This window comes from Cynocephalus volans, chromosome 3 (genome assembly GCF_027409185.1).
Source record: "Cynocephalus volans isolate mCynVol1 chromosome 3, mCynVol1.pri, whole genome shotgun sequence".
Classification (NCBI taxonomy): Eukaryota; Metazoa; Chordata; class Mammalia; order Dermoptera; family Cynocephalidae; genus Cynocephalus; species Cynocephalus volans.
The window spans coordinates 146,520,915-146,536,403 of record NC_084462.1 but is presented as its reverse complement, the minus strand read 5'-3'; the positions used below and the strand labels follow the sequence as shown (position 1 = coordinate 146,536,403).

Genomic DNA, 15,489 nt, shown 5'->3' with positions numbered 1-15,489 from the left:
CAATGCCCTCCGAGAAGGCGGGCGGGGGGCGGGGCCAGAGCCGGGGGCGGGGCGGCGGGAAGGGCCGACTGGGGGAGGAGGGGGGCGGGGAACAGGGGACCTGCCACGTGAGAGCGGATCTCCCGGTCCTAGTCAGGGGCGCGAGTGCCCGCTGCGGATCGCAGCAGGGTAAGGGCAGGGGGACCACCGAGAGAGAGAGCCGGGAGATGGGGAGGGGGCGAGGGTAATGAACCCCGCGCTTTCTCCGGCGCAAATTAGCAAGATCCGGTTTTAAATTATAGGCATTCCCATTACAACCCTCCACCCCCACCCCAGAATATGTAAAGACGGAGCAGATATCACATTTTAAAACAGGATTCAACACTGTGCATACAGTAGTGAGGTCTCCTTTGTTTGGAGAGAAAATTACATATATGAATCGAAATAGAAAGAAACAAAATTTTCCCAGGAGTGGGTTTGAAGGTGATTCATTACTAAACAGGCTCTCAGACTTTTGTCTCCCTCTAGGAATAAGGTCGAAACGATGCATACAGAACTCCGTGACCTGCAGGAACAACTGCATACATGACTACAACTTGAGAAGGGCACAGGAGCCCAGCTCCACCTATCTTTTATACCTTACATATTTCCAAAAATAAGTTGAGGTAGTCATGGGTTGGGATCTCCGTACTGGCCAGTAGTAAGTAAAGCAAGTAAAGTAAATAAGTAAGTAACTAAGTATAGTAAGTAACTAAGTAAAGTAAGTAAAGTACATAGATAGATGATAGATAGATAGGTAGTTTACAAGTTGCCCATGTTTCCCTTCAGGACATTCCTAGATGCCCACTTAACTTCGACTCTCTCAATTAAGCAGGGTGAACAGGAGTGGACATTCCTCATAATTCCAGGCCCAATCACAGCAAAGAGTATGGACACCATCTACCTTCCTACCTGATCGGCAAGCTTGTGTATTTTCATGCATTTTATGAGCCTTTATCTAAACAAGTTGCTAGCCATAGTGAAAAGCACCAGTATTTATTTGTACACATGAAGCATTAATGTATGCCCAATGAAAGGTGTTGCTACAAGAGCTTAGGGTGACTTGCTTTGGATTTAATATTACCTAGGAGGGCATTATTTAACTCCAGCTGTGAGGTCCAGGAAGATTCTTCATAATTCCAACCTCCTCCACAGGCCCCTCCCAGCACAGCATCCAGATGAAGAGCCTGGTAAAGTGGAGTGAAGAACCACTGAAAAGCAGCTGCACTTACCTCCTTTCTTCAATAGGATCATGATCTTTGGGGTGGGTAAATCTCAGGTATCCAATTTTAGATGTTTTTCCAGGAATATATTTCACCTTTGTAAGATTCTCTGGCTTCCACCACGACTTATTAAGGAAAGAGCTCTGGGACACAAGAGCAAAGCCAAATCTAAGTTGTCAAGATCTTTAATTTACAGATAAAAGTTGAGACAAAAACTGTAAAACAGGAAAATACATAAGCATCTAGTTTAGTTGTAATTAAGAATTTGATTTAGTTTTGTTCATTTGGCAAACACAAGTCTGTGAAAAAGTCCTTTGTATCCCCATATGGATTGCTAACCATGCTTGCTGCCAGTTTTGAACTTTAAACAAACCAAAATAAATTCATGCCATTCAAAAGCAATTGAGATGATGTTACTCATTGAGATTCAAGGATCTAGCAGACCTGGGAGTTTGCAACTTTCAGGCAAAAAATAAGATGAGCTTATCTAGATAGCTGTCTTAGAAAACAGTGAGAAATGATCAAGGTACAGGTTAAAACAATAAAGGCCACATTAATGACTGGTAGATCTTATTTCACTTGCTTTTCTAAAAAAAAAAAAAAAGAAAAAAACCAACCAAACAAAAACTAGTGAAAGGGAACTGAAAGGCAGTCTGAGGTATGAGGTGAACTTATTTTGTATTCGAAGGGCAAATTAAGACAGATTTCTTTAAGGTGTATTACAAAAATTTACCCCCGACCTGTACCACACGCTCAGTCACTCACACACAGTATAGTACTATAAATAAAATACTGCACTGTGCGTTTTCCTTAGGATATGACTAGAACCTGATGCCATATCTGTCTTTAAAAAATGTATCCAGTACGTCACACATGAAAGAAATCTGTCATCCCTGAACTCACGTAAGTGACAGTTAAGACTGTTTAAGATATTATCTGTACATCTACTACTCTATTAGTAGCTTTTCATTATATAATAGGAAATAGGCTATAAATATCTCTACAATCTGATGAGAAATTATCCTACCTACAGCTTATCTTGTTAATATCACCAGATACAGTGTGCCAATAAAATAGCTTACATATTTATCTGAACATTACTGATCATACCATTTCTCCTATTCTGATCTCTATCCTCCCACCACCTGGGCCTGTAGCTTCCAAAAATGACTTATAACTCCTTGTTAATAATTCTCACATTTCAGAGACCTTCTGGGAATAAGCCCTCCAACCCCCTTCCCTGGTAAACCATTAAATGAAACTGTTGCTCCAGTTTTCTAGTGGTTTGATGTGTTTGTGGGCACCATGAGGTTTGCACAAAGCCAACACAAACTCAACAATAATTCTGTTGCAATCTGCTTTACTTGGCAGCACATAAATGCTGCTGTCTCTCTTTTGAATTGAATGTATGTACAAGGGTACTTCAAAAAGTTTGTGGAAAAATAGAATTGAAAGATAGTACAAATCTATGAACTTTTTTTTTTTTTTTTGACTGGTAAGGGGATTGCAACCCTCGGCACGGTGTGGTCTGCACCACGCTCAGCCAGTGAGCGCACTGGCCATCCCTATATAGGATCTGAACCTGCGGCCTCAGTGCTACCAGCGCCACACTCTCCCGAGTGAGCCACAGGGCCGGCCCCATGAACTTTTTGAAGTACATCTTCAATGCACTGCAACAGTCTCTGAGGAACAGATCAGAAAAAGTGCAATCTGTTTATCAGTATTATTACTGCATTAGAGCTTTGTTTATCATCTTTGGCTTATAAATCTCCATTTACCCTCTCCCAATTGTGTTCACTGTTACTACCAGTATTGAGGATTTAAACCCACGTGGCTTTTGGTGATACAGGAAGCCTAAAGCCTTAAAGATGATCTTTAAGTCACCATGTCTGATGAGACTGCTTCCTTCTCTTGTCTACAAACTGAATTTCCAGCACATCCCATTCCAGATGAGGTTTTATGGGACATTTAAAAAATATATCAGAAACAATGAACTCTGTGCAAACAGGGCCCAAATGATGCTTTGGAACAGTGACTGTCAACATTATTGAGTGTTTGCTTAACTTCACAAACACCCTCACGAAGAAGGTACCAACAGTGCTCTTATTTGCAAGGTGCAGACGTGGAGGCAGAGAGGTGGGTGAGGCTCTGCATGGTAGACCTGGGGCTCTACACTTGCGACCACTTTGCCATATGCTTCCCAAAGCACTGTCATCATTTCTTTGAACCTTAAAACTGACTATAATACAACACTGATGCAAACCCAGGGGATTAAAAATAAAAATAATAATAAAACCAAGGACACCAGGAAAAATACTGCGCTGCCAACATCAGCAGTGTCTAGCATTGGCATCAGTGGGGATGCAACGTGCTCTGGAAGGATCCAATGCAGGAAGACAAGGGGAAAAAAGGAAGGAAAAAAATGGAAGAGGAAGAACAGAGAAGATAAATAACAAGAAGAGAAGGGAAAATATTTTAGAAAAAAAAAATTTTGTGGGGAAAGGTAGAGCCCAGGCACATAGTAGAAGCTCAATAAGTAAATATTTGCTAAACCAACAGAGAAGAAAGGGCTAACCTGAGGTTAGTACTATGTGACCTTCCTTCTTGAGGATTTTAAAAGTAAAAGGTGGTAAAGCTGTGACAGAAATGGGAATTCCAGGGAAGTTCAGGACAAAACCGTATAAGCAGTTCTTCCTCAGAGACAGAGAGAGAAAAGAAAATCAACAATATAGAAAAGTATAAAATAAAAATGCAAGTCCTCCTTCATACCCTACTTCTACCCCAACCCTCAGGACATTTCCTGAATTATGTGTCCTCCCAGAAATACACAAGCACGCACATGTTTTCCCCTTTAAACATAACAGTATTATAAAGTACATACTGCAACTTGCTTCTTCAGCCTCAGGGGTCTGCTGGGCAAATGGGCTCAAATAGGATGGCAGAGTTATTGCAGCACAGTCTATTGATGCTGCAACATACATTTCAACACCAAGATAGCAAAATTATTTCCTTTTATTCTGTGGAACTCCACTAAGGTAAATAGACATGTGCATGATTTATGTTAACTGATACATGGTGATGAGAATTAAGGCTGAAGAAAGGCTTCTGGGGAAATTCCCAGTATTTATTTCAGAAGATCTAGATCTTCGGGGTAGGGGCTGATTTCTCTTGATTTCCCCACACTTCTTAACTTCACAGTGGGCCTGAATAGATACTGGCCAAACTTTCAAAGTAGTTCTTGGAGAAGGATGATCTGGAATGAAAAACAAACAAGAGATAAATGTCTTCTCTAAGCACTTCAATGTTTCTTCTTCCCTTCCACACTGCACCATCACCCACTCACACTGCCGAAGCCATTAATGTTTACACCCTCTCCCACCACCAACTCTTCTAGGGTCTTTCCGTAAATGGACTTGAGAATAATGCACGGCATTTACATGATGGCTATGTGAATACTGTTTAAGACCAGACCAAGCAGTGAGCCAGGCTGCACTTCCAGCATCACCTATATCCTCATGAAGAACAGTGTCCCCCTAGCATCAAGCTCAGTTTCTCTTCTTACCATCTTTATTGTCACTTAAATAATCGCTACAGTTTGCTTCCACCTGGACCTTTACTTTCTCGAACAATGCAAGAGCTTTTGTTTGTATTATGACCTTTGGATACCCTGGTCTTTTCTAGCTCTTTCTAGTCTTTCTCAAGCTCCCCTGCCCCCTGTTCCACATTGGGTTGGTAACACAGTCATTTGCAGTTGTCAGAACTCCCCTTCATTACTGTCCAAATCAGGATTCAGTTTCTCAAAACCCATGTCTTCCTTTTTTCTTGGTTTCTTGCTGAAGTACATTTCTAAATAATTTCCTGGGAAGAGATGTGGGGGTGGCACTTTTGCATGTCTGAAAACGTCCAGATAAATTTGGCTGGCTGTAAACACAGGTTGAAAGTCATCTTTCCTTGTGAACTTGGAGGACATCCCACCATTGTCTAAAAGCCTTATTGCTGGTAAGAAGACAGGTGTTTAGTCTAATCCTCATTTTTTCATAGGCAAACCATTTTTTCCTTCTCTGGAGAAGAATGTTTAGGATATTCATGTCTGATGTTTTTGAAATTTCAGTTGGATGTGTCTAACAATGGCTCATTCGTTGTGATGAGTACTTGAGGCCCTTTCACCTATGTCCCCAAGAACTCCTGGATTGATCCTATTTCCTTCTCTTTCTTACTTTCTGAGACATTTACTCAATTCTTGCCTTTTGTCTATTCAGAGTATACAGACCGTCAACTGTTCCTGACCTGTAATGTTTCAACTCTGAACCCCGAGACTCCTGGGCTCCAGCAGGGGAAGCTTAGCCTCCTCTACAGTCCCTTCATAGTCCATTAGATGCAGCTCTCTCCCCTACACTGTCAACCTCTGGTGAGCCATGCTCTTTCTCCCAAAATGTACTGAAATGCAAGTATTCCGTTCACTGGTTATTGCCAACTCACTCCTATCCCATTTCCACTCAGTGAAGTGTGAAAAGAAATGTTTTGGAAGCATTAGAATTTTAGTTTTCTTAGCTTTTGTTTTTGCCTGTAATTCATAAAAAAGCACAACTCTTAATAACTTACCTGTTTAGAACAGTCCATTCACTTGTTCAGTTTCAGGATCCAAATCGATATCATAAAAACAGGGCCGGGTAGGTAGTCCAGGCATTGTGCTCATCTAGGGTATAAAATAGTGTTAAAAATAAAGTGATCTTTTCTTCCACCTTCCCCTCAGACAGAAAGTCCCAGGCACAAAAATACAACATCATTTTATAGATGTCAATAAAGTGGACACTCTTCTTGCTACATATTAAAAACCCAAGTCACTGATCCTGTTATGAATTCAAAGAGAAACCCTCATGTCCTTCTGCAAACTAAATACCAGACTTCACTGTTGCCTTCACTACTGATAGTTGTAACAAGATGCAGCAGGAGGTGCTTCCATCCTACAATGGCAGGTGCTGGGGAGGCTGTGAGTCACTCATCACCTCAGCTCACACTTCATAGGACCAAAAGGAGGCGCAGGGCTTGTCTGCTCTTACATTTTACTTCAATGAGTGTTGCACAGACACCTATGTGATTTTTGCTTTAGCAACATGACATTAGGAATTAGTATCCTTTAACTTGGTCCAAGACATTTCTGTACATAATCTAGATGGTTTTATAATCACTATTCTTACTGGTTCAGTATGGCCTTCTAAAACTAAACTTGTAATGGTTATGAATTATATTTGCACTTCCTTCTGATCTAAAGACTTGGCTTTGACAAATAACTGCTTGGATACAAATTCTTATGGCTTATAAGTGAAGTCTCAGCATATTTTTATCTGTAACAATGTCCTGTACAATGAATACACACGAGTTCTAAATCAGATCCAGGCAGGAAAACAGCTTAGGCTGAACTTCTGAAACTTAACTGTAAAAAGGTTATAAAAATGATATGTCATCTTTGTAACACAAAACATCAATACTTTAGAAAACCTAATTCTGACATTTGAGGGCCAATGAATACTCCCCAAAGCCTACTATAAGGATCTGACAACTGGTTTCTATTCTTGTATTCTGTAAGAGATAAGGAAGAACAAGTGCTGGGTTTGGGGACCAGTAGGGGAAAAAGGATTCGTCTTCAGACCTAGCAGAAAAACTTGAAAGTGACATTATAAAGATAGGGGGTTCAAATCCCTGTACCAGCCAGCCACCAAAAAAAAAAAGAAAGAAAGAAAGAAAGAAAAGAAAAGAAAGAAAGAAAAAGATAAAGACATTACCCATTGATACAGACATGTACATGCAGAAAACTCTAAAAATGGTTCCCAAAACAGTGATCAGTAGGATTTTCTCTATTTTTATTCCTTCCCAAAGAGGATTTTTTCCCCCTAAACATTGGTCATCGATAATCATAAAATACCAAAAAAAAAAAAAAAAGAAATAAAAAGAAAAAAGAAAAGACTATGTGTATACACACATATGAACCTACATATAAAACTCTGAAAAGAAGCCATCATACTTTGAATTCATATATAAAATACTCTTCCTCTGAGCCCCATATAGGCCCCAACAGCAACCAGGAAGTATTAGAATAGTGATTAAGCCATCTGATTTTATGTAGAAACATATTGGTCCCAGTTAAAGTTGAAGGCCTCTGAGGCATACTCCGTTCCAAATGACAAAGTCTTGAGCTGGGCAGGCCGTGTCTCTCTCTGAACTATATATAGGCAGACTATCACAGGCCAGACCACATCCGGATTGGCTTTCATCTCTACAGTTACCCCTTTGCACTCAGACATCAAAAGTGACAACACAGAGTACAGCTACCATTCTTTCAGCTGGCAGTTGCTGACAATTTTTCCAGAAAGAACACGTTTCTGCCATATTCAAGGTGCTGGGTAAATGGTTTAACATTCCTACTAAAGGGGAATTTCCACAAATCCCAGAGTCTGGTGAACATCATGACAAGGCTACATCTCCTGCTCTCTAGAGTGGCTGAGGGGGCACTGGTGTGTGGGACCGTGGGCTGCCTACTGTCATTATAAACTGAGGTTGCCCCACGCTGCAAGCTGAGGACAGCAGGGCTCACACCTTTCATAACCTGCCCAAGAACAAAGGTGAAAACTAGATTTGGCTCCAGTGTCATACACTTTCAACTACATAATGCTACCTCCTAGAACCTTCTCACTATACTGAAAGAATGATATAGCTGCAAAAGGAGATCTATTGGTTTATTTTTATTGTGTGTTGGTTTGGTTTAATATTTCAATGCTACATTGCATGTAGCTATAGGATACTGGGCAAACTGAGGGGGAAACCTGAGTACAGGATCAATGTTAACTGTGGGACAATGTTAGTCCAAACTATGAATATGTCCTTGAGCATCCCTCCACTTCCCTATCAGTATCTTCCTCTCTTACGATGCATACAATCTATAAGATAAGAAATCACTGGACAACTCACTCACTTCAAAGTATAAATAAGTAACCTCACCTTTCATATCTACAGGATTCATTTCCATATTAATGGGGAAATTCCTTACTGAAGAACAATGGACCCCCTGAATTTCAGGCTTAAGCTCCAGGCCTGTCAGCAAGTCCCTGGAGGTATGGAGCCTCTGTTCCTACCTCCTAAGGCTGCTGGGAGAACTGAGGTGACCTGTGTATGGCACAAACACTGGTTGTGATTATGTATCAGCACTACCCCAGCCTACCTAGTTAGGCCTATCCTAGATTCAGTCAAGGGCCCTGGGAAACAGAATTTTTTATTCAGTAGAAATAGTAATGGCATCATACTTGAATTGACACCAAGATGGTTCACAGCAAGAGGGTTAATCATAAAAGACCCAACTCCAACATTCTCCTCGGCAGTATACTCTAATCATTTGGCATTTGCTTGATGGCTTCAGCAATACATGTAAGACAAGAAATGCAGATAAACAAGCTCCTCTCTTACAGCACTCACTTACCGTTCCTACTAAAGGGTACAGAAAACCAGCCCCGACGCTGGCGCGGATGTCGCGAATGGGCAGAACGAAGCCCGTAGGCACGCCTTTTAGCTCTGGGTTGTGAGACAAGGACAAGTGTGTTTTGGCCATGCAGATAGGTAGATTCCCGAAGCCCTGGAGAAAGAGGGGAATGGAGGTAAGACAAATGGAAGCGGACAATGCAACAAAGAACATTATATTCCTTGTAATGTTGATTTCAAGGATTCTTTAATTTATTTGAAACATCACACTCCCTTTATACCCATCTCTACCTCACTGTCCTCCAGCTTAGTTATTATAGACAAAAAAATACATAAAAATGAGTACAACCATATTCCACAAGTGGGCATTTTATTTCTATCTATATACCCAATTAAAAATAATAGTTTGGAATAGACATGAGAATAAAACTGGAGAGCTTCTCAATATTTTAGTAAGACATTCCATATAACCTCATGGCTTTTTTCGATATAGTCATACACCACTTAAGGGTAAAGAAAGAACTTGGGATTGGACCACCTAATCCAAACCCAGTATTTCGGAGGAGAGAAGCCAGCCATCCAAAGAAGCAAAGTAGTGAGTGCTCTGCAGGGTTGGGAGTACTCAGGGATTTTGACTACAAGGCCTGTTTTGTAAAGAGTTGAAAGAACAAACCAACCAAACACCTACCTGCTTTGTGTAGACTTCAGCTTTGTGCTGAGCTTCGGGGAGCAGTTCAATGTCATCTGCCCCATAGATCTTCTGTGCAATGATCCTGATTTTATCCTCCACTGTGAGCTAATGCACAAGAAAGAGAATGGGAGATCATGACTGAATATATGTGAGGATTTAACCAGGACATGGCCACATTCCAGGTCTGAGTCCCCAGAAGGGCCAGAAAATGTTATCTATATACATATATAGATATGCAAACAGTTTGAGGATTATTGGGTTAGAAACATTTTCTTTTAATACCAAGCCCCATATTTTATAAGTGAAAAATGTCCGACAGAGCTAAAGTTACTATATCTCTCTATATAGATATAGTTATGTATATACAGTCAATATTTATATATATTAAGTGAAGTTTTAAGTATATACTTATGTAGATATAAACATATATAAGTGTATATATATTTAAAAATCTCACTAGGTACATCAGAAACAATTTTGCTGACTACCCAAGAATAACTATTTCTTCATAAATAAGAAGTAGATGTTCTAATCCTGGAGGTGGGTCTTGTCAAAACAAGTGGGGATACTGTTTATGAAATAAGACAACCAATATCCAACCACAAAACCTCTAGTTAGTATATGAGAGGCAGATGCTACACTTAACACAACATACTGATTGTCAATTTCTGTTACTTGGAAACAAAATCAGCTGAGTATTAAAAAAATAACCCAGTGACTTATATGATCAACAAGCATTGGGAGTGTCGTGAAAAGATCTGCCTTCTGTGGCACTTAAAGCCAACAGTGCAGCAGCCCTAATGAGGGCCTCAGGCCCATTGGCTGTTTCATCCAGGCCAAAGCTTTCAGGGGAAGTGGAGCCTGACTTCTTAAATGCTGCTGCAGCCCAGCTCAGGGCACTCAGACTCAGGGACACAGCATAGGGAGAGGTTGCCTAAAGGAAGTGGGAAGGAAAGCTACTCACAGGTAACTGGGATGAGCAAGTTCCTAAAATTACAATTTTTCTGGCTCTGTATTCCCTAGCAACTAAGACTAAAAGAACATATCGGGCAAGTTTTCTTTTGGTTTTTGATTGTTTTTACATCCATGTAACTTTCTATATTTGCTTTTGAAAACTTTTTTTTTGGCTGCTGGCAGGTACAGGATTCTGAACCTTGACCTAGGTGTTATAACACCATCACTCTAAGGTTTTGTTTTTTGAAAGGAGCAATAATCTATCTATAGAAATAAAAATTCCCCTTTGAGCTAAATAGGGATAATTTATGAAGGTACTATGTATAGTAGACACAAAGTGAATTTTTTTTTTTTTTTTTTTTTGTCTTTTTCGTGACCGGCGCTCAGCCAGTGAGTGCACCGGCCATTCCTATATAGGATCCGAACCCGCGGCAGGAGCGTCGCTGTGCTCCCAGCGCTGCACTCTCCCGAGTGCGCCACGGGCTTGGCCCCACAAAGTGAATATTTAATAATGGTTTTATGAAGATGTAACACATATTACTTTCACATGCATGTTATAACTGGAGCTCTATAAATGCCAAGGCACATTCAGAACTTCTGAAGCAAAAGCACTTTGTTTTTTTTTTTTGTTTGTTTGTTTGTTTTAAAAGATGACCGGTAAGGGGATCTTAACCCTTGACTTGGTGTTGTCAGTACCACGCTCAGCCAGTGAGCTAACCAGCCATCCCTATATAGGATCCGAACCCGCGGCCTTGGTGTTGTCAGCACCACACTCTCCCGAGTGAGCCACGCGCTGGCCCTAGCAAAAGCACTTTGATTGAGGGGTGCTTTAAGATTAGCAGATGCTGAATAAGACAAAAAATGGCAGCCTCCTGTTTGTGAGAACAAAGAAAAGTTCCAGGTAGAAAAGGGGACATAATGTCCTTACTACCCCACTTCTTCCAGGCCTCCTGCTGGCCTTCAGGGACTGAGGTTCCTGACTTAGGTGCTCTGGATGAGGGCTTGGAGAAGGTGCCTATAAATGCTTTGCATTGTGTGCAAATTTGAGTTTAGGTCATTCTCTAAAAAGATGATTGGTTGTACAGATTTTCAAACCAGTCTAAAAAAGCAAAACTCAACAGGAGAATGTTAATGTCAATAGGAGACTGTTAATTAACTGTCCGTGAACTATATCTGCAAGGGGCAAAGAGAAACAAGCAAACAAGTTAAAAGGCAAGAGTAACAACAGGGTTTCTTCCTTCCACCTTTTTATGGCTATTTTTGAAAGTCTATGATGATCTTTTTTTTTTTTTTTGACCGGTAAGGGGATCGTAACCCTTGGCACGGTGTCGTCTGCACCACGCTCAACCAGTGAGCACACCGGCCATCCCTATATAGGATCTGAACCCGAGGCCTTGGCGCTACCAGCGCCGCACTCTCCCGAGTGAGCCACGGGTCGGCCCTATGATTGATTATCTTTTAAAAACCAAGCCAAAAACCAGCCTAGAGAATACAAGAAAAATTAACTACAACATACATCCCACGTTCCTAACAAAGTTTCCAGCTGTTGTGGACATGCTACTTAATGTCTAATCACATCCTGAAATACAGGGACAGAGAACTGAAAACAAAATACAACCCTATAGTAAGAACAACGTTTCTCGAACTAACTTTATTGTATCATAGAATAAGCAGGGCAAATGTAATTTAATTTACTCAGCAATGGAAAAAACGATGAAGTATGCCGAGGTACTTTGGTTTTGTACCTGAGGACTTCTCTGAACTTGAGGTAGAGCTTTATCAGGAAGTGAGCTTGGGAGCACACTTCTTTCTCCTATTACTGAGAAGTGATCAGAAATTTTTTCTGAGCCTGATGTAGCCTTTTGCCAATTTTTTCTTTTTTCGTTTTTTTTGCAGGGGGGACTGGCTGGTATGGGGATCCAAACCCTCCACCTTGGTGTTACAAGGCTGCACTAGCCCTTTGTCAATTTGCTACAACATGGTTGGTGCCTTGGTTAAAGGCTATAGTTAATCACACACTTGATTCTACATGTAACCCACTCTTCTGCCAGCAAAAGGGCCTGTACTATGAGCCTTCTCAAGACTTGGGATGCGAGCCAAACTCCCTGGGTATTCTTGCCTGGACCCCCTACTTTGTAAGTAAGCAGCAACCTGCGTTTATAAGAAAGCTGTCTAGAGCTGAGAGTCCAGGCTGTGCCCGTGTAACCCACCTATGAGGGAATCAAACCACGAGGTTGAGGCTGCTAAATACAAAGCTCTAAACAGAAACCTCACTGAGCCTTTTTTTTTTTTTTTTTTTTTTTGCATACAGCAAGTCACCCACCTTGAGGTCGTAAAGAAGTTGGAAGCTGCTGGGCGCCTGTGCTGCTCTCTGGACAGCCTGAGCCAGGGCTAAGGCACCCTTGCCCCCTTCTGCCCAGTGAGTGCACTTCACAGCATCAAAAGCCCCATGTTCTCTGGCAAGATGGCGGATGAGGTCCAGCTCAGCCTCTGTATCTGTCCTATAAAGGCAGCAATTCATGTTAAAGCATGGAAGATGGCTGGAGAGGACAGAAACCGTCTTCTTTTTTCCATTAAAATCCATATGAATTATCCACTGATAAGTGGACACTAATCGAGTAATACTGCCTGGGTTTGAATCTCAGCTCCACAGCAAATCAGCTGGGTCACTTTGCCAGTTACTTAATCTTTATGTGCCTCAATTGCTACATGGGCAAAATGGGAATACTCATAGCACTTATTTCATTGGGATGTCATGAGGCTTAGATGGTAAATATGTAAAGTACTTGGAATATTCCAGCACACCATCAGGAATCAATAAATACTAGCTCTTAAAAATTTTGCTTCCCATTCCACTGTGGTGAGGCTATTAAAACAAAACACAAACCAGTACTACAATACTTAAACAACCCACACAAATTCTTGCATGAACATTTCCAGCTCAATATGTTCAACTCTTTGTCAAGACAACTTCCCACCAGACCTAGTAAAAGAATGCAACACCATGGGCCTATGATCTTTTGTTAGCACAAAAGGCCTCTAAAGACCAAAATAGAACATTTAACTTCAGCCCTGTGTGTTATCCACTTCACCCAGTGGAAAAGAAGGGGGTCCAGAGAGCCAAATCTAACTTCCGGACCCTCTGTGGGTGAGGTGGTGGGTTTGCTGTGATGCACACGGTGCCTGCCATATCGCAGGCTAAACCACAGGCAATAATCAATAGCAATAACTGCAGAACAAAATGAAGCTAAAAACAGTGCTGTACAATCAGCTCCAGGAGATGTTTTCTGACCATTTTCCACATGCCCCGTTTTCTCTTACACTCTGCACTTACTTGAACGCGTTCACAGCCACTACCACTGGAACTCCAAACATTCTGGCATTTTCAATTTGTTTCTTCAAGTTACTGAAGCCTTTTTCAACCAGCTCCAGGTTCTGTAAAAACAACAGTGAACGACCTGTGAGATCACAGAAAGCAGAGCTGAAAACAGTTTAGATTCTTCTTAAAAGGGAAACTGCCTCCTGGAGCCAGTAGCCACTGGCTGTCCGGACAAGAAGGCAAGCCAACAAGAGAGAAGGTCCACTGATGCACTTCTTACACCATGGCTAGTGGACGCCATGGAGGACAGCTTACAACACTGGCCATTTTGAAAACAAGAGAGCTGGCATATTTGCTGTCATTACACCATTTCTTATTTGCTGTCTGAAGGGAATTAGTTGTTCCTACATAAATTATATTTACAACCTGTATGTTTATAGACTTTATGTACTTATATGGTACAATGACTCTACTCAGTGCTGCACAGACCCTTCTTCCATCTGAAGACAGAGCCTAACACTGTGCCTGGCACAAAAGAGGCATTTGTAATACAGCTGCCATAAATACTATCAGAGAACATGAAATAATCAGTGATGCTTTCAGAGGTTTTAATGAACTTAACCATGAACCTTCACTAGAGCCAACAGATAAGATAAATGCTATCATCTTTAAGAACCAAATACTATGAAATCTAAAGGGAAATTTAAAGGGAAACATACCTTTAAATATGTTTACTGCAGCACTGCTTGCAGTATTGGAAAATTGTGAACATGAACCTCCAGGAGAGGATTGGGCCAATGAATTATGATATATACACTCAATAAATACTTATTACGCAGATGTTATGAAAAGTGAGACCAATATGTATTAATGCAGAACCTTTCCAAGATTTACTAAAGTTGCAAAACCATGGAGAGCTTAATTAATTCCACTTTTGGATTAACACAAAAACACGTGTATAATTCATGAAATTTTAAAAAATGTTGACAAATATGCAGCAAACTCTTAAGGGGACTCAAATTACATATATTCTTGTAATGTTTAAATTTTTTTATAACATATATTACTATTAGAAGCTTAAAAATACATTATTTTAAAAATAAAAATATTATAGTTTTAAATAAAATACATACACTGGATCATGAGCAAAACCCAGAAATAATAGTGCTTGGTTTGTAGATCCCAAAAACAGCAGAAAAAATGGGTATGTTAAAGGTAGAAAACAACTAGCATCATTAGAAATGTGATTTACGCTTTCTTTTTCCCCTTTAATAATTAAAAACTGAGATTAGGATTTATTTGATATTCTAAAGAGTACTGCTAATTCTTTACCTCTAGTCACATGAAAACCAATTAGTATGTAAGACTGATTGAGAACAGTTTTAAATAAGTAGAATTTCTTAAATGAAGACGCCAGCTGGGCCAGTTAGGGGCAGTCACTGTAATTAGATACAGGAAAGGCTGCGGGTGGCAGGAGGGCCAGAACTGTGAATTCCCCTCCTACGCGTGAATCAGACAAATGACCATAAAAGGCAAATCATAACTCAGAAGACAGGCAGACTCAAGGCACCTACAACTTCTTTCTAGCTGATTTTGAAATACTTCATTTGAGACCTGAACAGTGACCTTGTATTGCTTCATAATTTAAAAGCCTCTTTAAAAAGGCAGAAAACATTTAATTAATGGTGATACCAGCTGACCTTGCCATCTTATCCTAGGTCCTGACTCTCATGTAACTAGCTCTAGAGGTGTTTCTTTGATGGTAAATGATATAAATATGAAAAGATTTGAGCTCACAAGTGTTCTTTTGGGCT

The 15,489-nt window shown here is 40.6% G+C and overlaps 1 protein-coding gene across 1 annotated transcript in view; it reads right to left on the bottom strand.

Annotated features, from left to right (window-relative positions):
* Positions 1 to 4,235: 4,235 nt before the first annotated feature.
* Positions 4,236 to 15,489, bottom strand: part of MTHFD1 (methylenetetrahydrofolate dehydrogenase, cyclohydrolase and formyltetrahydrofolate synthetase 1) — a 58,480-nt gene continuing 47,226 nt past the window's right edge. Inside the window, exons 23-28 of the mRNA XM_063088848.1 lie at positions 13,691 to 13,791; positions 12,680 to 12,857; positions 9,400 to 9,507; positions 8,713 to 8,865; positions 5,844 to 5,937; positions 4,236 to 4,494 (exon numbers count right to left, since the gene is read on the bottom strand). Of these exons, the coding sequence (XP_062944918.1) occupies positions 5,848 to 5,937; positions 8,713 to 8,865; positions 9,400 to 9,507; positions 12,680 to 12,857; positions 13,691 to 13,791 (630 nt within the window). The 3' untranslated portion in view covers positions 4,236 to 4,494; positions 5,844 to 5,847. The remainder of the gene's footprint in view (positions 4,495 to 5,843; positions 5,938 to 8,712; positions 8,866 to 9,399; positions 9,508 to 12,679; positions 12,858 to 13,690; positions 13,792 to 15,489) is intronic.